The sequence below is a fragment of the Leuciscus leuciscus genome, assembly GCF_965113295.1.
Source record: "Leuciscus leuciscus genome assembly, chromosome: 7".
In the NCBI taxonomy this organism is placed as follows: Eukaryota; Metazoa; Chordata; class Actinopteri; order Cypriniformes; family Leuciscidae; genus Leuciscus; species Leuciscus leuciscus.
The window spans coordinates 19,631,474-19,653,316 of record NC_138731.1 but is presented as its reverse complement, the minus strand read 5'-3'; the positions used below and the strand labels follow the sequence as shown (position 1 = coordinate 19,653,316).

Below are 21,843 nucleotides of genomic sequence, written 5' to 3'. Positions count from 1 at the left end.
ATACCAAGCACGGCGAGACTTGAAGCTATAGCATAGTGTACGTTTTTTTGTGTGCAGATGAAAAACATACCTAAGCTCAAGTTCCCGTATCTTCTCCCTGAGAGGTGCCACTGCCTGTGAGGAACAGAGTGAGATATGACAGTGAGAACGGGACAGGAAGGGTAAAGAAAAGATACATGAGACAAAGAGTAAGAAACAAAGAGAACAGGAAAAGAGGTGAACAGAGAGATTTATAGAGAGTGAGGGGACTGCATTAATTACCCAGTTGAGACTGGGACATTTAAAGCCTAAGGAAAACAGAACAGATAAAATGGCAGAAATTGATGTCTGACTTAGAGACAGTTGTCAAGCACGATCAGCCCTCAAACTGATTAACAGATTAATCTGAGAGCCGCTGTAAGGTTATGTGAAAGAAAGAATGAAACTGAATGACTTTTGAGGGAACAGAAATAGTTAAAGTCCCCCTGTGGTGAAAATCCAAATGCAAATTCATAAGTCAATCAACACCATTGCTGAGTATTTTCACCTTAAAACTGCAGTGAACCAAAGACAGTCTCAAAAACGCAGTTTGAAATCACTGGTGTTTCTGACATCACAAACTACCTTGTAACCAATCACGTCAACGCATGATAATCAACGAGTGGATCTCTGAGCTGGTGTGAGTGAGTGGAGGCGGGGCTATTTGCATATTTATAAAATCAAGCTATTTTAAGGCATGAAGATGAAGGAAAAAAACGTTTAAATGTGTCTTTTTAGGGATCAAAGATGGTTTTAAGGGATACAATTATTGACTACAGGGGGGCTATAACAGATTATTAATCTTTTAATCAGTACTCTTTCTTTAATTAACCTACTAATAAGCAGAAAGATAGGCCTGCACCAAAGAAGAAAAAAATGCAGGACCGACTACAGCTTGTATGACTTGTATGTGTTGCTAATGCATGTAATTAACTTTGATCAGTTTAACCAATTAGCATATGTAATTTATCTGATTGCTTTAATCAATTTAAGCACTATTCCTAATTATAAGTCATGTTCAGTAAGTAATCCTAACTTCATTAACATTCTGAATGACAGCTGAAACATCAGACATTTGCCCCAGAACAACAAGATGTAAGATCTGGGTCGAAGGACATTTCCAAACTGTAACACTTCTTTAAGTAAAATATCAAACATCAGACAGGAGAATAAATGTCATAGTTTCTAAAAGCTATCGGAGACGCTGACAAACAAGCCTCGGTAGGTGTTGAGATGCTTTGAACCTTAAGGTCAGACAGATATGAGAAAAGCGGTTTCTAATGAACTTCTGCATGCGATAAGCAGACATTTGGGATCTATAATGAAACGATAGAGATTGCAGTTATAGCACTGACTTTTAATGTGAATGTATGTGCAAACAAATCAGCCTCAGTCAAATTAAATGGGTTTCATCCAGTTCCACACACTTTCGCAAACATGCTACATGGAAATAATAAATTTGACAAACTAAAGATATAGCATTATACACTGAGTGGTTTTCAAACGGTTCTGGGTGGTTTCTTACAAGCCCAAGTCTCTATGATATTCTGGTTGCTAGTTACGGTTCGGTTGTCTCCTTCAATGTAAGCCAATGCAATATTTTCACCTGTTTTGTCATTCACCAGGTGAAAACGGTACATCTGATCGCTCATAAACATAACAGGTTACCACACCTCAACAAGCCGCTTGATTTGAGGTATCATTCACGTCAATAGCACTACGGTACGGGGGGAGTTACGACGTGTCAAATTTTAAAAGCAACATGAAGAGTTCATATTCTACTCTTGAGAGAACCAGGATATTCAAAGAGAAAAATAATGAGGACTGGACTTGATCCATCTGGAACTAATTGGGGAGTAAAAAGATGATTTTGTATGCACTGACAGGAGGCTGGAAAAAAAGAGGGCTTGGTGATGTCAGACCCCCCCCCAAAAAAAAGTTAATGAAACCCTCTAAAACCAAACATTTTGTGTGTACTGATGAATCATTCATTTTCATCAATTAATTAATTCATTCATTCATTCATTCCATTAATTAGTTTTGAATGTTTTATTTGTTTTACTTCATTCATTGGAAGTTGGTGATTTTTGTGGCAGTTGCTGTGTGAAGAAAAGGTTAAATGGTATTAAATTATTATCTCTAAAACGACTCTTACAAACAGGGAACTCACATAATGTTTAAACTTGACACCTAAGTGAGGAATAATAACAGAGGGTTAATGTTCCAGGTTTTATCAAATCAAGCACCGGTAAAAATAGCCTCCTTGGGCTTTACATCACACACAATTATTTTAAAATTATTTTACATACAGTAGTGGCAAAAATGTTTTTAAAAAAACACTAAGCTTGGTTAAGGTATTTATCTGACTAAATTATGTGCCAACTACAGCTACAGATTTTATTTTAATATGCAAAAATAAAAATGCATAGAAAATCAAAAAGCTCACAGGAAAAAGCATACATTGACTACAATATAGGCCTAATTAGTAATATTTCATTAGTTCTCTCTTGTTTTTGCATGTATTCATAATTTCTTTGTATGAGAGTCTGGCCAAAACTTATGTCCGCATAATTTGGCAGGTTTGATTGTGTTATCACAAACAAAACAGTTGTCTAAATGCCCAACTACATAATATGATTACAGAATCTTTAACCAATTTTTTGTAATATTTGAATAGAGGTTAAAGATATAATTTTTCCTACGTCTGACATTACGTTTGCCCACTACTGTATGTATCTGTTGTTTTTACAAAACAGCTTAAAGGTCCATTCACACCAAGGATGATAACTATAATGATAAAGACATAGATCTAAAAATAATTTAAAAATAAAAGAATAGCAGAGTTCACACCACAAATATTGTTGAAATCACTTTCAGAACGATTTTTTTTTTCCAGCTGGTGAATGTAAAACTTTGACAGCCAATCAGAATCCACCCTGCTTTAAAGAGCAGAAGCATTTAAAGGTGCAGTAAGCGATATCTGGTAAACGCTGTTGAATATTTGAAATCTCCAAAACAAACACGACCCTACCCAAAAGGATCACACCCCTAGATAGGGGTGCCTCCGCCCCCACATCCACACACACGCTATGCAACGCAGGCAACGACTATAGAGAGCATAAGTCCCTCCCCTCCGCTTCCGGCTCATGGGACCTTATTTCGGAAAAAATATGTATGGTAGTCAATGGCGAGAGACAACTTATCTTTTTATTCCGTCTGAACTGTGCCCTGAATTACACACATGATGTCTGTCGATTTAAAAGATAATTATGAAAGTCAAGAAAGTCGTAGTTTGTCATAAAACAGAAGAGTAACATTTAGTTTTACGTGAAAATCGCTCAATGAACTACATCTCTCGTCTCGCACTATGTTCGTCACGTCACCATCCGTTGCTCGTATGTGTGCAGTCTGGTACAAAACACTCAGGCATGACGGCGTAACGTTACGATTATAACGTAAGACTATAGAAAAAATGACAGACGTTAGCTTCAGTAAAGTTAGCTTCATTCATTGAGAGAAAAGGTATGACGTCACATGTGCGCCTTTTGGGTTTGTAGTCTTTGTAATTACGTATTTTCACAGTCTTATACCTCAACAGTTTTACATCAAACTGCGACTTTCTTGACTTTAAAATTTATATTTTAAATGGACAAACATCATATGTGTAATTCAGGGCACAATTCAAACGAGTTCAAAATATTTGTTGTCTCTCGCCATTGACTACCATACAATATTTTTCCGAAATAAGGTCCCATGGTGGTCAACCGGAAGGGGAGGGACTTAGGCTCTCTATAGTGGAATCTGCTGTGCCTGCCGCCGAGGGTATGATGTCATGAATAAGTGAAAGCCGTTTCTGTTACTATGATAATTCAAATCAGATGTCTAATTGTTATTTAGCTCCTCTACTCCTTTGTCATCCCTTCCATCCCAAAAAACAAACAGTTTCCATGAACAGCCCCTTCCTAAACTTGATAGTCCAAGTATCTAATATATTACAAATGTGACAAGAAGGGATTATAACAATCACTAAAAGGGGAACCAAAAGACAAACCATATGTTAGGAGTATGTTATCTCACTTTTCAGACACACTTTGGGAGCCGATGCTTGAAACTGGTGGTGGAGGAGGATCCAGGAGGTTAGAAGTTCCAGGCTCATTATAATAATAATAATAATAATAATAATAATGAAAATGAACAAACAAGCGAATATGGCACATGAATATATTCAAACAAAAGTTGGATAGTTCAGTGATACACAGCAAAACCAACGTTACTCACATATCGAGAAGAATTAAAGCAACCTCAACGTTCGTTTTCAGACCTTCACGCTCCTTGAGGTCTCTCCAGTGCTGGAATGCTTCTCCGATATTATAGCGGGTCCTGTCTCTTGCCTGATCGTAACCCTTCTTTTTAAAGTTATATTCCCCTGGACTTTTCCTCTCTTGTAATTATATTAATGTCTGTATTGTGCACGGAGCTCTCACTCCTCCTCCATCATGAGTGTATACGCACATTATTGCTGATTGGCTACAAGTGTGTTTTGATGCTCGGTCTTAACAGCGTTTTTTCAAAAATCGCTTACTGCATCTTTAAAGCGGCAGATGACGAAACTGCAGAAAGCGATTAGGTGTGAACACTATTATCCTTACAGTTATATTTATGGTTATTGATGTGAATGGGCCTTAAGGCTGGAATACACCACACAACTTTTAACCAGATTTTTGCCCGATTTGCAGTCAGCCAATGTGAGTTGCCGAAAGTCTGAACCAGTCTTTTGAGTCGAAATTGACAGAGTTTCAGAGAAAACTGCATAGTGTAATGGGCAAAGACTCTTTTTTTAGATTTGGACAGTGATTCTCAGTCATTTAGTGTATGATGCCCAGTTTTTCTCTGTAACCACATACAAAGTCAGGAAGTGTATGATGCCAAGTGTTTTAAAATCTGTTAAAATTCTAAAAGTTGTGTACTCTTTTCAAACAACAAAAGCCGCGTTTCCACCGCAGGAACTTTCCCCAGGAACTAGGAACTTTGGGCTGGTACTCGATGTGTTTACACCGCAGGAACCAGGGTCTAAATGAAGTTCCGGGTAAATATTTCCCCCTCCGATAGTCCCTGCTCATGAGGTAGTACTTTTTCAAAGTTCAGGAACTTTCAGGGGTGGGACTTGTGCGCTGCACAAGCTGATTGGTTGTGTTCACGGCGCATTTTGGTTGGATGATTCCACGCAGCATTTTATTTATTTTTAACCTCCCTTTTTAAAAAATCTATTGCGGTTCGTGTCGTGGCTTCATGCAGTAAGAGTTGTCTGTCAGCAAATATGGAATTTAATAAAAAAAACTGGTGGACTGGCGACGAGTTTCAGGCTTTATTAAGGGTATTTGTGGAAGAGCAAACTTTCTGCGCGTTCGTCCCAGCCATCTCACGGTCAATGTCCACAATAGCTGATAACATACAAATTTTATATCTAACGTTAGCATTACGAGCTTACTGAACACGCTTTATCAGTGCTCGTCTCTTTTCTGCCACAGCTTTTATTATTAAGTCATTATGTTTACACATTGTCATTTATTGCAAGGTTAGGTTAGTAACAAACAACTATTTACAAGACTGTCACTATTTATGATTGATAGACGGGGTTCAGGCTTTTTTTAAGCGTATTTGCGAAAGAGGAATTTTTTTTTTGCGCGTTCGTCCCAGGCATCTCACAATAACTGATAACATACGTTGTCTAATTTTATACGCATACGAGCTTTCTGAACACGCTTTAGTATCAGTGCTCGTCTATTTTGTTTTGTTAATTACCTCGTTAGTAAACCAATACATAACTGCAGCACAGTTTGAATCTCCTCCATACTTATTATAAATGTGGCGCAACTGATTACTGTCCGTCACAGAGTGGGAGGAGCAGTTGCGCGCAGTTTACCTTCCCGGTACTTTAGACCGCGGTGTAAACGCAGAAAGCAACCGGTCTGGGGCAAAAAAAAGTTCCTGGGAAAAAAGTTCCTGGTACAAATTGTTCCGGGTAATTTCGGTGGAAACGCGGCTAAAGACTGGGAAACATCACACATGTAGTCAGGACTCAGGACAGCATCACAAGCAGAGAAACAGTATTTTGGGGGTTCCAAGCAGAGCATAACAGCATAACATAAGATCACCACAGCTTGTTACTTGCCCCCTGACTATGAAACGTAATTGCTATCGAAGGCATGAGTAATTAAAATCTTAATTATATTGCGCTCTTGGGTAGCTGCACAATGTTTCCCGAGAGCTTGAAGTGTGGATATCAGCTGTTAGGTTTATATATAGTTTCCAGTAAAACTGAGGTAGGTGATCATAAAAAACTGTGGAAAGCTGAACTAAAAACACACAACTGTGTAAAAAAAAAAAACTTGAAAACAAACAAGAACAGCTTGTGTTAACAAACCTCATCTATCCTCTGTTCAATCTTCATTTCTCCGTGTTCCTGTATAGACCTGTGGGAAACAACAACAGACGGCTTTATCACAGACACACAGACACACAAACATTTACACTTGCACAGCAGAGCTTACTGAAGCACACACTACTCTCCCTCAGCTCAGTCTGGACACATGATGAAGATGCTCAGAGTCAACAGTACCACATGCCTGAAGTTGATCTATAATAAAGCTTGTTTTCAATCAATCTCCCACAGCCACGGCCACGGCCCAGTGAACAGGTCTAATCTCTGTTTCTGATTAACGCACAGTGCAGTGGTCCTTCACAGGGGGCTTGAGATACGTGGGCTTTGCAATATTTAAAGACAAGAGCCACTCAGTATCGATGCCCACGGAAAGTGACACAGTTTCAAACACCAGTCGCCAACAATATACTACATATCAATACATACGAAGATAAGATATTCAAGAAGAAAGAAAAGAAAGAGCAGGGTTTTATTTTATTCTTCTTGTAATTATTTGAATGTGGAAAGTAGGTGTTGCATTAAATATCATTGGTCTGAATCCCTGGAAACTAATATTTTAAAAGTCCCCCTGAGGTGAAAATCCTGCTTTTAATGTTGTTTATATGTCTATGTGGTGTTTGTAATAGGCTTTAAGTAATATACAAACCATGTGCAAATTCATAAGTCAATCAACACCATTGCTGAGTATTTTCACGTTAAAACTGCAGTGAACCAAAGACAGTCTCAAAAACGCGTCACAAACTACCTTGTAACCAATCACATCAACGTGGATCTCTGAGCTGGTGAGTGAGTGGAGGCGGGGCTAATTTGCATATTCATTGAACCGTGTATACTAAATGAAGCAAGTGTGTAGAGTTACATTCAAGCTATTTTAAGGCATGAACAAAAAAAATCAAGGAAAAACCTTTTTAATATGTCATTTTTGTGACCAAAGATGAGTTTTAAGGAATAAAATGATTAACTACAGGGGGACTTCAAGGGTCAATATTGATTTAATTTTGACTTTGTTTACATATTTTACCATTTTTAAAACTATTCTACAGAATACTTTCCAGCACAACCACATTGCAACTAAGGGTGTCACAATACACCAGTATTGACGATAACCAGATACAACACATATGATAATATCATAAATAATCCAACATCAGTCTGGTTGACACTGATGTTGTCTGGTTGACATAGTATGTGGTACTATTGCACCTTGGCGCTTGTTGTCAGCCATCACAAAATAGAAAAAAGAAGACACAGTGTGTACCTATCACACAAAATCATGTCGAAGGAATTGACAGACAGAAGCAAGACACTTGCTGCACCTGAAAAAAGATATCCTGCCAGTGTGAGATTTTTTTGGATTCTGTAATAGATATCCCGTCGACACGCAAGTACGCAGGAAGTGCATCTGTGCAGAACGATTGGTATATCTGACATCTACTAGTTTTTCCAACATTTACAGACGAGCTCAATTTTTTAGCAGCAGACTGAGCTTGCAAATACAAGAACAAAATATATCATAATTACCTCATATTTGTGTAGGTTCCCCAGACAGCTAAAAGAAGAAGACATGAGACATCAGTACCAAACCTATAACATTGATTCTCAATACACAGACACATTTTTACATTCATATCCATTACAACATTGTTAATAAATACACAGTCAAGCTGTTAAGGCCGGGACACACCAAGTCGACGGTAGGGCAATGTCAGGCCGTTTTTGAGCGTCGGTCGGCTTTTTTGGGCCGATTCGGCATGTTGAATCGGTGTAGGGCCGTCGGTGAGAGAAAGAACTCTGATTGGCTGTTCAGCTTCGAGAACGAGTCTTGTTGCCTCGAGTTTTTTGACATCGGCTTGGTGTGTCCCGGGCTTTAGACCCTTAAGCAGGGGCTAATAAGTCTTTTCAGTTGAAAAGTGAAAAGATGTGTTATCAAAATACAGTTCATGTCCAATATTTATAGCAGAGAGTACATGCAAGTGAAAATGTTTGTTTAAAGGGTCATGAACCCCCCTATTTTAGCACAGTTTAGTTCTCACCACAGTTTTGAAAAATGCTACAAAAACAAAAAACTGGCCGTGTTAAGCTGCGAAGTGGAGAGGAAAAGGGGGAGGCAGACAACACAGTGCATTCTGAATCAGTTTTTTTTTTTTTTTTTTTGCTCTCACTGAGTTAAAAGCATCAAAGGTCCCCCCCACATATATGTGCTGCAATTCACCACTGCACAGATCAAGATGAACAAATATATTAAACAAGGGTTTTGTAAGCTCACAGTAAAATACACCCTATGATTCAAACACACACATAAATGCACAGCCGTTTGCTTTTACACTCTGCATCGATAATATATGAATGTAGCACTTTTTAAAAGTTTTTCAGCATTTATATGCCGTTTGATCGGTTACATCAAGCTCTAAAGATGCCACGCAGAAACTCTTACAAAATGAATACAAACACTTGACATTTGAAATTCATGAAAGCATCTCTACAATTCATGATGATCTCACAGTTTGAAGCGTCTGTAGGGAAAGCAACACATGCTGGCGTGAAAAATATGTCTCTCATAGGATAAGAACACGCAGTCTAATGAATAATTATGGACACTGATGAGTCGCTGATGTATAATATGGCACAAGGAAGATTTTAAGCCCAGAAGATGAAAATAGCTCAAAATTAACCAGTTTTCTCCTGCAATTAATTAACTGATGCTAACATTGTCGTTTATAATGTGCAACACATACACACCTGTTAAAATCTCAAACATGTAGTTTAGTGCTGTATGAGCCTTTAAGATGTAAAGAAGAGGCAGTTCTTAAGTTAAGTCTGCTCCAATCTCAAAGGCAATACGAACAAACGCACTCACATAAATGATATAGCCTAATAAAAGTTAAACATTTATTAACAATATTAACATGATATATGTAATGATCACAATCAAGTTGAGGAGATTCCCCCCTTCTATGTAAAGCGCTTTGAGTGCTGAGAAAAAGCGCTATATAAATGTAATGAATTATTATTATTATTATTAAAGGGATAGTTCACTTTGAAATTAAATGTTGGTATGTTTTAGCTTACCTCAAGGGCATCCAAGATGTAGGTGTCTTTTTTTCCGCAGTAGTTTCAATTTTGATATTTTTAGGTCAAACCGTTCTTGTCTGTCAGTCATATAATGCAGGTCTATGGTCATTATCTCAAAACACAAGCACAGAGTCCAAATTAAAACAATTCCCCGTCGTCCAAATTAAACAATTCCCCATCGTAAGTACACATTGATGGCCTAAGACACGAAACGAGCGGTTTGTGTGAGAAAACTAACAGTATTTATATTGTTTTTACCGCTTATACACAGCCATGTCCGAGTGATCTGATCTGACGTGTGCGCAGACTGGTGCATAGATATATACACTAGATGTCGCCTTAAAGACATTCGTTCCAATGAACTGCCGTAGCCAATGCGACATCTAGTGTATATATCTATACCCTCCCGCGCTCTCAGATCACTTGGACGTGGCTGTGTTCAAGAAAGTAAAAACGATATAAATACTGTTCGTTTTCTCACACAAACCGCTTGTTTCGTGTCTTAGGCCATCAATGTGTACTTACGATGGGGAATTGTTTAATTTGGACGATGGGGAATTGTTTTAATTTGGACTCTGTGCATGCTCTTTGAGACAGTGACCATAGACCTGCATTATATGACTGACAGACAAGAACGGTTTGACCTAAAAATATAAAAATTGAAACTACTGCGGAAAAAAAGACATCTACATCTTGGATGCCCTTGAGGTAAGCTAAAACATACCAAAATTTAATTTCAAAGTGAACTATCCCTTTAAGTACCTCTTCAAGATCGTGACGGGCAATGACGGGCCGTTTTTGTGCGTTGGTTGGCTTAGTTTTTCGGTGTGTTCAGCGCGGCTGGCTCTAGGCAAACAATATCTAATCAAAATACACGCATGTAGAAAAAAATTATCTGAATTGGGTATGTGAGGTCCAACCTTCATAAATAAATCATTATTATTATCACATTAATAATGTAAACATCTGCCCTTTACTCATTCGTCTCTAGAACATGCACAAGGATACATATCGCAAAGACAATTTACTCACACCTGCCAATACACATCAAACAGCTGAGTAGAAATTGAGCAAGAGAAAAATCACAGCCATAAATAACAAACCATCCTCCCTGCACACTTGCTCCAGGCGAGTTTCGTCAACAGCAGATAACTGTTCTTTGTTTCAAATGAGGGGGTGAACTTGACAAAAAACAGAAAAAAAAAGAAAGAGTACGATAGAAGAAGAATCTAAGGCAAAAGGTTAGTGTAAACCGAAAACCTGCTCTCCAGAAGAGAGTTGGAGAGGTAATTATGCAAATCCCTCTGTTCCCAATCTGGCCAGTTCTTTCCCAGAGGCCTTGCTGTTGTCACCGCAAATTCCTGGGTGTAGCGTGATTTACGGCAGGCTGTTTTGTGCATGGCCAGCTTGCTGCATGCCACCTGATGCCATGCCAATGCAAATATGAAAGGAGAAAAAATAATCTGAATCGCACAATCTATTTGAGGGGGGCAGAATCAGAAACCTGATCGGGGGGACCGTAACAATCAAAAAGAAAAATTGTGGTAATGCAACTGTTCACTCAAAATAAAAATTGTGTCATAATTTACTCATCCTCATATCGTGAATTTCCTCTGTGGAGTATAAAAGGTGATATTTTGAGAAAAGTCTAGTGAGATTTTTTTTTTTTTTTTTTTTTTTTTTTAAGTCAATGGTCACCAAAAGTGTTACCAATATTCTTCAGAATTTCTTCTTCTGTGTTCCTCAGAAGAAACTAATACAGGTTTGGAACGACATGACAGATTTTAAATTTTTGAGTGCCCCATCCGTTTAAAGTGGAAATGAATCAATCAGTCAAGTTTACATTATTTAGTAAACAGATTTCCACTCTAATCAAAATTATATAACAAAATTGATAAATGTAACCACAAACAATATGTTTTGTTATGGTTTTTGTAGCAAGGGCGCCGCCATCTTGCAATACGACAACCTGTGACATCACGGGATTGGTTGTCTTGCCTGAGTTCAATAGATACAACAATAGAGAGACAGTTAAAGACAGACAGTGGAGGACAGACAGTGAAAGATGGAAACTGGAAAGCCACAGGGCATCAGAAGACGGCAAAGGACAAAAGAGTCCATTTTCATAAACTGCCGCTGAAACGAAGGACGGTACTGCTTCGCTTATCAATAAACATTCAGACACGTCCCATGGCCTCAAGATTTCCATAGTCAATTTTGGATATAAAATATGTTGCCAAAATTACTGTAAAATGAACTACAAGCATTTTAAACACCCATTTGTCATTCCAAAACATACAGAGAAGCTGATGCAAACAGCAAAATAAATGTTTCTCACCGTGATTCCATATTTGCCTATCTGGACACCATATGTTGGATAATTCCAGTGGATAATATCCAAGTTTATCATGTTGCATTGTGTGCAATGTTTTTCAACTTTTTCCTTCTCTTTCCTTCTCATCTTTTTTTATCAGCACATTGCCTTGCAAATAGCACTAGAGCCCTCTACTAAATGCTTCCATGAAATGTTCTTATCAAATTTATGTTTGAAAGAAATGTTGTGAGTACAACTGTTGAAAAAGGTTCATGGTGAAGGTAGACATTAGGGCTTTTCACATTCCGCTTAACCCCAGGTTATCGTCTTTCTTAACCCTGCTTTTAACCCTGGGTAAAGGAACGTTTCACACTTGTAATTTAAAAGGTGGGTTAGCACCACTTTTTACCCAGGGTTATGAAACCTGCTCTTGCTGTGTTAACTCTGCATTGCGGTGCCAAACTTGTAAAGTGTCAAATGATGAAGTGTTAAGAATGTTAAGACTAGATGCTTAGCAACCAACCACCAATCACGTGCCTTATATTCACATGTCTTGGGCAGTCACAGAAACAATGCGTGATGTATATAAACAGTCGTTTCTGCGTTTGATAGGAAAAAATTTCAAACGGCGATGGCAAACGCAACAATTGTTTCATTTTTAATACCTTTATAGTTCAAAAAATTTATTCAGAAAAAAACTTGATAGTACAGTCAGCAATTTGTAATATGAGGACGCGCAATACTAGAGCCTTTATGTAAACAGGTCACATGCTGTGTCTGTCCAGTCAGTGACACTGCTGCATATGCAAATTAGGACCTTAACCCAGTAATGTACAGTGTGAAACGTCACCTTGTGAAAACCCAGGATTCGTTTTTTTAACTCTAGGTAAATTTTGAAAAGTGCAAAACGTAAAGCAAGATAACCCAGGATTCCATTTACCCGGGGTTTAGAATGACCCAGGATAGACTATTTCAAGTGTAAAGAGCCATATTCTTATGATGACTGATTGCAAGAATGAAGAAAGTTTTTTTCCCCGTTCTGGTTCCAGAGTTACCAGTTAAAAGTTAGAACAAAATAAAATGCATATAAAATTAGCTTATTGTAATCGTATTATCTTTTTTAACTTGAAAATTTAAGTTAAACAAATATATATAATACTGTATAGTCAATTTCCCGGGAAATAGCTCATAAACCACCAATACACAAAATGAATGCCCGTCCAATACTCACAACAACACATAGAAAGGACTTAAATGACACATTCACAAATTGAAGGTTTCCAGATCCAAAAATTATTATTTTTTAAACTATTGAAAACACAAACAATACCGAAGAGATTGCTGCTAAAGTTCATTTCATACTTTAATTTGATTTCACCAAAAACAGTCCTTGATTCACAATACGTCTCAAAACAAATGAAGTTCTTTTTTTTTTACTTAGTTTTTGTAGAAAGCATTCAATTTCACTCGCTCACTCGTTGTGTGTGTGTGTGTGTGTGTGTGTGTGTGTGTGTGTGTGTGTGTGTGTGTGTGTGTGTGTGTGTGTGTGTGTGTGTGTGTGTGTGTGTGTGTGTGTGTGTGTGTGTGTGTGTGTGTGTGTTGTGTGTGTGTGTGTGTGTGTGTGTGTGTGTGAAGCAGGCTGCGTTGCGGCCACACCACAGAACCTTCAGGGCCTGGAAAAGAGTTTGGAAACTCGGCGTGGGGTTAAAAGATGATGGACATCAGTGTTAGTACCTGTGGCAGGTGAAACAGGCTGGAGTTATGTTGCACCAGGCAGGTGAACCGTGCAGAGGTCAATTCCTCCGTCACTTCGCACCCGGTCAGCGCACACAGAAAATCCAGCAACAAATAACAGCGACTGGCCTTCAGGCAGCGTGTGTCCTAAATAACCTGCACTTTTTGATTCTCTCTCTCTTTTATATAATTTGCCCTTTACTTCCTCATTGGTTTCGGCCCATTTGGAAAAGTGAAAGAGACTGTATGGATTTTTTCCGTATCGGAAACTTTTAGAAATGAAAGCTTCTGAAAGAGCTTAAGACTTACAGACTTTAAAACATGTCCTATTACATCTGGTCAAGTCCTTAGTTGTAGAGGCTGAATTATTTTTAGTGTTGCCAGTCAGTAGGCGTGAAAATTGTGTTTTGGGGCAGGTAGGCAGCAGAGGAGGACTGGTTTGTCAAGGTCACTCTCTTTGTGAACCTGGGGCCTCTTTAGGGATTAAAAAAAAACTGGAGCAGTCATTTCTCAAAGTAGCATTCCACATGACCCAAATTCATCTTTCTGAATTTCTCCACCCTGGTTTTGGAGTCTCTAGTGATGTTCGGACTACAAAATATGTGTAAGTGATTGCAGTTGTGTGTCTAAAGTCTTGCCTGAGTATTAACTAAAGCTCAGGTTAATGAATGTATTACGTAAGGGATAATGTAGAGCGAGGCGGTTGTTATAGCGAATACAACCCCGACAGGCTGATCAATCAGCCTGAAGGGGTTGTATTCGCTATAACAACCGCCTCGCCCTACATTATCCCGCTTATTACATGGATGGCTACCTACCAAAAAATTTATAATTTGCTTCCGCTAAAGAAAATAGTCCGTTCCGTCTCTACAGTTAGAATCCTGCGTCCATAGCAACGCTCTGTTTTTCATGGCAACGGTGTGTTATACTTAGCAGCGGCCAGCTATCAAGAAATAACAGACCACATTCTACATTAGATTTCAACCAAGCCACGTAATAATGTATTTTAAAGCAATGTACAACACAGTTTCCAAGGGCCTTAAAGTAATTTTCATAATGGTATAGTTTTTCTAACCCTTTTAAATATGTCATGTTTTGTGACAAATTGTTACAATTCCATTAATTGAATTATTATCTAATACAATAAATAAAGCAATAAATTCAATCAAATAAACTCAGTATCAGCAAAAGCAGTCTTTGCACTGCAGAGTACAAGCTGCATCTAGATGTATTTACACACTGTTTCATGCTGCTCAGAGGTGACATGAATGCAATTACAATGGCATAAATAATGTTATGAGATAATGTTTTAAAGAAAGTTCAACAGAGAAATATGAAATAATGGTAAAAAACCAAGTGATACACATAGTCCGATTCACCTGATAGGGCAATTAGGGGACGTTTTTTGTCTTCCCAGTAGGGCTGAACGATTAATCGCACTTTACATTAGGGCTGAACAATTAATCGCACTTTCCATGTAAACACACTTAAATCGAGATGGCTGATCGCGATTTTAAAATTGCAAAGGCTGCGATTATTTTTTATGCGCAGCTTGTCATTGATGTACGGCTCTGTAAACGCTGCTCCATCTGAAAGCACTCTGAGTTTGAGTCACTTATAACGTGCATTTGAAAAAACAACACGCGTCAAACATCTTTCCAAAACATGAGAAGCATTTATGAACCTCTTGTCCAACAACAGACAACATTTAATAACATGCATTTACTCCAAACTCACTTCATAACGACAGTTGAGCTCCTCCTTCTGTGAGATGATGTGCCTTCTTACACAGAATAAGGCAGTCGTGTGTTTGTAAGTCATGTTTAATCAAAGCGTTTCAATCTTCTGTTTATTCAGCTACAGCGATAGGGATTTCCTGGAATGATGCGCATTACTGTACTTCTGCGGCAAGATTCCAGACTGCTACCAAATGGGCGACAAGAGGTCTCACTGGTGCGACCACCACGCTGTCCAATTAAAAAGAGCTGCAACTTGTGTTACATACGAGAAACATCAATCGGCAAACGAAACTAAAGTTAAACGAAACCGCACTAAATCGTAATCGAATCGAATCGTGAGGTGCCTAGAGATTCCCACCCCTAGTTCATGGTGTTATCAGCATCTGCCATCTCACTATATGAGGACGTCATGAACATGTAAACTTTATTTTGCACATTACAGTTTGGTACAGGCATCAGAACCGCGTCTCCTCGGAGCAGATCTTGTGTGTGTGTGACGGAGGGATTCCTGCCACTGTTTTAACTCCTTTACATATTTTACACTGTTAGCCCGGATCTTATATCTAATTAACTATTTTATTACAGCATGCTTAAATTATTTAATTTTGAATGCATTACTATAAAAATGTAAGTGAATTCTACTACTTTTGTAGACATATTTGAATGTGTGGAAAAGTTTTAAGTTTAATGGATTAAAATTGTAAAGTTTGTGTACTGACCACGCCCCTTCCCCCCACCCGCCACACACACACACACACACACACACACAGTTAGCTGTTGCAAGTAAGGAAAGCAACGCCATTTTCTCGTGGTTGACAGTGCATGCAAATTCGTAGAGCTGTTGGTGAGTAGTTAGAAAGCAAATGTTTTAGCCAGTTTTATTGTTTCTATTTTTCACCGATTTGTGTCTGTGAGTTGTGAAAACGTTGTTTTAAGTAATTTTTGACTTTTTTTCACTGGTTCCACTTGAACACCTGACAGGCGAATTTAGCAGACATAGTTTCGTCTGTTCATTTGGTTTTTTCTCTCTCTCTCCATCAAAATGATGTTTGTGAGTAGTGTAAAAACATTGTTTTAAACAGTTTGGGACAAAAATATGCCCCAAAAACCCTTTTCACTTGCGTGCGGCGAACACGATCCCGCTCGATCTCCTGACGAATTCATCTGACTTTTTTTGTCTGTTTTTTTTTTTTTTTTTTGAGGGGCTGTTTGTGAGCAATAACATGCTTTAAACAGGTCGTGACATTTTATCCTGTTAGGTGGTTTTCACTCGCGCATGACGGTCCCATTTTAACCCCTGCATGTTCGACACCGATACAACAAGGTTTCCAGCAAAGTGAGACTTGACGACCACAGTTTACTAAATCTGGTGAATTTAAGCTAACGTTAGAAAAAACTTTAATTTTGATACAGCCATTGTTTAAAATGGAATAAGTTGTCATATAAATTGTTATACATTAAAAAACAGATGGATGCCCTCTAACGATAAACTATCTTGTTTATTGTGTTGCAGACGACAGGAAGAAATGCTTTGGAAGGGTAAGTATTGTCATGTAAACTGTGAAAAAAGATCACAGCTATTTAAACATTATAGACTCAAACATGTTCCAATTGAGTTGTCCCTGTGTCTTAAAGACCTGATTGGCAAGACTTATTTTACTCTAGATGTGTTAAATCATGCCATCAGGTACTTTAATTACACGTTTACTGACAAATTGGACAGCTCTCTCTAATGGATTTTCCATCAAAGAGACCACTGGTGGAAATGTCCATGAGAATTGGTGTCTCATACGTCTCCTTCCGTTTCTCATTGGTAATTATGTCCCTGAGGGTGATGACACTTGGGAAATTCTCATGCTTCTCAAAGATATTATTGAACTAGCTGTGGCACCAAGGCATACTGAAGAGACACTGCATTTCCTGGAATGTAAGATAGCAGAGCACAGACAGTTGCTGCAGTCAACATTTCCAGATTTTCATTTAAAGCCGAAACATCACTATATGGAATAGGTCTGGGCAAAAAAATAGATTTTTCGATTAATCGTTTTTTAAAATGTGGTCGATTCAAAATCGATTCTCAAAAGCCACAAATCGATTTTTTTCCATATTTGTTTATCTATCACCCAAAAGCCAGTATTAGCACTGTTTATAGCCTTGCAGTCTCCATGTTACAGCTAATGCTGTAAGATTTTATGCGTTTTATCTTAAACACAAAATAACCTGATCCTGATTGATCAAGGCATGTGACTGTTCTGACTTGTCAATTTTCAGCATAAATTTTGCATCTTGTATCAAAACCCTGTCTATTCATTGTATGCATTTGAAGTTGGGTTATATACCCAAGTGTCCCTAAAATAAAAAGAGTTTAATATACAGGTTTGTGGCTCTTAATTTCTTTTTATTAATTAACCACTTGTAAACTTATGTTCACTGTTCTTTTTTTTTATAAATATAGGATTTGTATTAAATCTACTGTATATTCATTGAGTCGAATCGGGAATCGAAATCGAATTTAGAATCGAAATCAAATCGTATTTAGAGCTTGCGAATCGAAATCGAATTGGAACATCTGAATCGATACCCAGCCCTAATATGGAACATAACCCTCATCTAATAAGGAAATGTGTCCCCCTGTGTGAAGTTTGGACAATGTGATTTGAGGGAAAGCATAAGTTATTTAAAAAGGCAATTCGCAATACTCAGAATTTCTAAAATGTTGCAATGACATTTGCTACCAAACACCAGAAAGCAATCAGTTACCATCTTGTCTGTAGCTCATTTTTTCAAACCATCAGTTGAGATGGCAAAGGTCACCCCAGTTGTGCTTGCCTCTTTCCCTTTGAAGGTTCAGAGTGTAATTGCTCAAAACATTACACAGTCTCGATCAGTTCTTGATGCATCATCAGTCTGTTTAGATGGTTTCAAGTATCATCCAGGCATGATTCTCTCTACTGGCTCATGCTCAGGTCTCTCTGAATTTGACCAGATTGAGAAGATTGTTGCTGCTAACACAGAAATGTTGTTTGTCTGCCACAAAATGACAGCATGGTACTGTGAGCATTTGAGATCTTACCAGCTTCTCTGCAGTGATTCCACCTCAATGATGTTGAATGATGTCTTCCCATTGTCAGCATACAAGGTGCAAGGAGAACTTATGGTAACACTGAGACGATATGTTATTTGCTAAAAATATTTTTTTTTTTTTTTTTTTGAAGGCTGTCCAACATAAATTAACCATGAGAGTTATTGTCTCTGAGGGAGATATACGAAAAATGACTATGAAGCACAACCTGACAGACTTGAAGATTTGACTGAGTGGCTCAAAGACAATCTTCAAACAAACTGCAGCTTCACTTTACAATACCAAGATCCGGAATTTAACAATGAACTGTGCAATCTTACAGATATCACTGAGCTTCCAGAAAAACCAACCATCAATATCATCCCTGTAATTAATCTCACACCAACTCCTGCAGAAACTGAATGTTTTAGTGAAACAAGCATCCAGGCAGACACTGAGATCCTGTCTAACTCCTCTCTGGATAGAAATTCTCAGTGGCCAGATATATTTCACATTACGAAATTTTCTGTTGATGTCGAGTATCGACTTCGTCAAGGTAACCAGCTGTATCTGAAGGATGGAATGGAACAAATCTGAAAGTAATGAAAGAGATGAAGCGTGATATTCTTGAGAAGCTGGCTGAGACCATGGATGAATTGAAAGCATATCCAACAAAGGAAGAATTTGAAGCTGTTGCAAAAGCAACAATCAATCACAATCAAAGGGGTGTACAATCACACCCATGTCTGAAAGAGCAAGGCTCATCCTCTGGTTGGGAAGGATGGAAAAACTGTTTAAAATTCAAGATGGGAAATTATAGGAACAAAATGCGCCAGCTGGGTCGACTTGAAGTCACTGTGAATGGAGGTATACGTGGGAGGCACACTACAGATGGCAACCCTCCCAACAAAGACATCAAGAAGCCAAAGAAAGGGGAAATAAGGTCCTTGTCAGGTCCTTGTCAATGAAATGAAAAAGCCAAAGCCAAAGCCAAATGGATCCCTTGTTAAGAAACACATGGACATGACGTTTGCGCTTCGCAGAAAAGTTGTCAATGAAAAGCCTGACATTAGCAAGATGGTTCTTCGATGGCCATCTCGGTTTACAGAAAGCCAGGTAAGTTTTTGTTTTTTAACTTGAGTATTTGAATAAACATATATGTATAAATGAAAATGGGTATTTATGACCACTTATGTCATAAACTGTGACTGAAATCATGAAGCATTGTGGTCATAGATGTGGTGACGGTAAGCCAATAATATGGTTTGCTATGTTTTATTTGACCTTTATTTAGGTTTATTATGAGTTCAACAGAGTGGTGGGGAAAAATCTCAGAGAGAACTTCTTTGATTCACTTGATCATTACTCTCCAAATCTGATGGAAATCTTCAGGAAGAAGAAAGGCCTCGCCGGCCAGCTTTTGGCTGAGCTTTTACGTCAGACAAAGGTGGGTTTACTTGTCTACATCAGTCTACCCCCTCTTTTTCCTATTGCAATTCCTCTCTTCTCCTTTCTTCTCTTCTCATCTCTTCTATTTATTCTTTTCTCGTCTCTCCTCTTTCCTCTGGACTTCTTTTCTTTCTTTTTCTTTCCATTCTTAAATCTCTTACTCAATTTTTTTTCTCTCCTGTCCTCTCCTCTTTTTTCCTTTACCCCTCTGTTCTCTCCCTTTTCTCTCCTCTCTCCTTTCCTGTTTGTCATCTTGTCTTGCCCTGTTCTTTATTACCCAAAATCTGAAAAATTTGGGGGAAGCTCAGTAATTTGGTTCATACATGCGAGCATCCCTAACAAACTTCAATATCTCCAATATCTTCCAGACCACAAAGCCAACAGATGTTAGGTCCCTTTGTCTTCGTGGACTGCCGGTCATTTTGGGGGATGACAATAAAAATCCTCTTCTAAATAAAAATTCTGTCATTAATTACCGTCATGTCCTACTAAACCTGTAAGACTTTTGTTCATCTTCCAAACACAAATGAAGATCTTTTTAATGAAATCTGAGGGCTTTCTGTCTGTCCCTTCAGTGACAGTCTACACAACTACCACTTCCAAGCCCTAGAAAGGTTATAAAGACATCATTAAAGTAATCCATGTGACTCCAGTGGTTTAACCATGCGTTATGGTGCTCTTGTGAATGTGCATTGGAGATATACATTTTGTGAATAACGTAAATTTATTTTTTTATTTTTTTAGTGCACACCAAGCATTCACATTGCTTCATAAAATGTAGGTTAAGTACAACTGAAAGTAATACCTTTTACCAATGTATTTTGAGTTTGAAGGACAATGCTACCATAAATGGATTTATACATTACAAGTATTGGTAGCAAAACAGCAGTGAATGTGGCTTGGCAGCTAACCAAAAAAGTTTGTGCACAACTGGGGCTGAAAGTGTGTAAAATATCCAGTTAACGAAGAACTCCATTTAAGAGTGGTATTGTTTTTATTTATTTTTTATGCATTTCAGTGTAGTTTACACTGTATGGTGATTTTCATTTTTAGTTGGATGTACTAATGATTGAATTTTAGTTGACACCACAGTATTATCTAACTGGCATGATAATGTCTTGTCAGTCTGTTTCTTTGTTAGGATGTCAATGACAAGGACTCGTACCATCAAATTCCAGTGGGAATCCTCTGCCTGGATTCAGAAAGTCCACAGCTAAACCCTTTCAGAGTGCACATCATCTTGGAAGGGAGCTTAGTGATGGAACTGGAAAACCTGCCCTAGGTCTTCTGTCTTCTCTTCAGACTCATTTATGCCCTGCACTTGGACTATCCGAAGTACATGAAAAACACTTTCCACTTCATCCAGCAGGTATTTCTTAACTTGGGAAAGGGTGAGCTGACACCTAAAAATCAGCTGGCAGTTACAGTGTAACAGGGCTTCCTCTACACAAGACATCTGAATGTCTACTTTTTCTTTTCTTTTTATTAATTGTTACTTTTTAATATTCACTGTACTGTGAAAAAAAGCTCCAAATTACATTTTGTCCAAGAGATGACATGCTACTATAAAGTTTGGTTATTCAAACCAAAGTTTTTTGTTTTGATGTAGGTCTGTAGTTCTGCCTTCTGATCTGAGAAACTTTGCACTGTTGCACTTTGAAAAGAACATGTTTCCTCACACTGATAGTTTAGCAGACGATACAGTATCTGCAGGAAGTACAATTTGACAAATAATTGTACAGGTCCCCTGAAAAAGTAAAAGCAGGTAAATCTTGGGATTCTAAGAAAATGTGTTGTTCAAGTGAAGATCATAACTTTTGTTTTTGAAAGAATGTAAGTGAATGCAAACTATGCAGTTTTAATTTTATATCTGTATACATACAGCGGGGGAAATAAGTATTGAACACGTCATCATTTTTCTCAGTAAATATATTTCCAAAGGTGCTATTGACATGAAATTTTCACCAGATGTTGGTAACAACCCAAGTAAGCCATACATACAAAAGAAACAAAC

At 38.1% G+C, this 21,843-nt stretch overlaps 1 protein-coding gene across 2 annotated transcripts in view; it reads right to left on the bottom strand.

Moving 5' to 3' along the window:
• The window catches only part of uxs1 (UDP-glucuronate decarboxylase 1), an 86,375-nt gene that overhangs the window by 55,826 nt on the left and 8,706 nt on the right, over positions 1 to 21,843 (bottom strand). For both annotated transcript variants that reach the window (XM_082175840.1, XM_082175841.1), the window contains 3 exons: positions 7,982 to 8,009; positions 6,443 to 6,491; positions 71 to 114 (listed from right to left, as the gene is read on the bottom strand). In XM_082175840.1, coding sequence (XP_082031966.1) covers positions 71 to 114; positions 6,443 to 6,491; positions 7,982 to 8,009 — 121 coding nt within the window. The remainder of the gene's footprint in view (positions 1 to 70; positions 115 to 6,442; positions 6,492 to 7,981; positions 8,010 to 21,843) is intronic.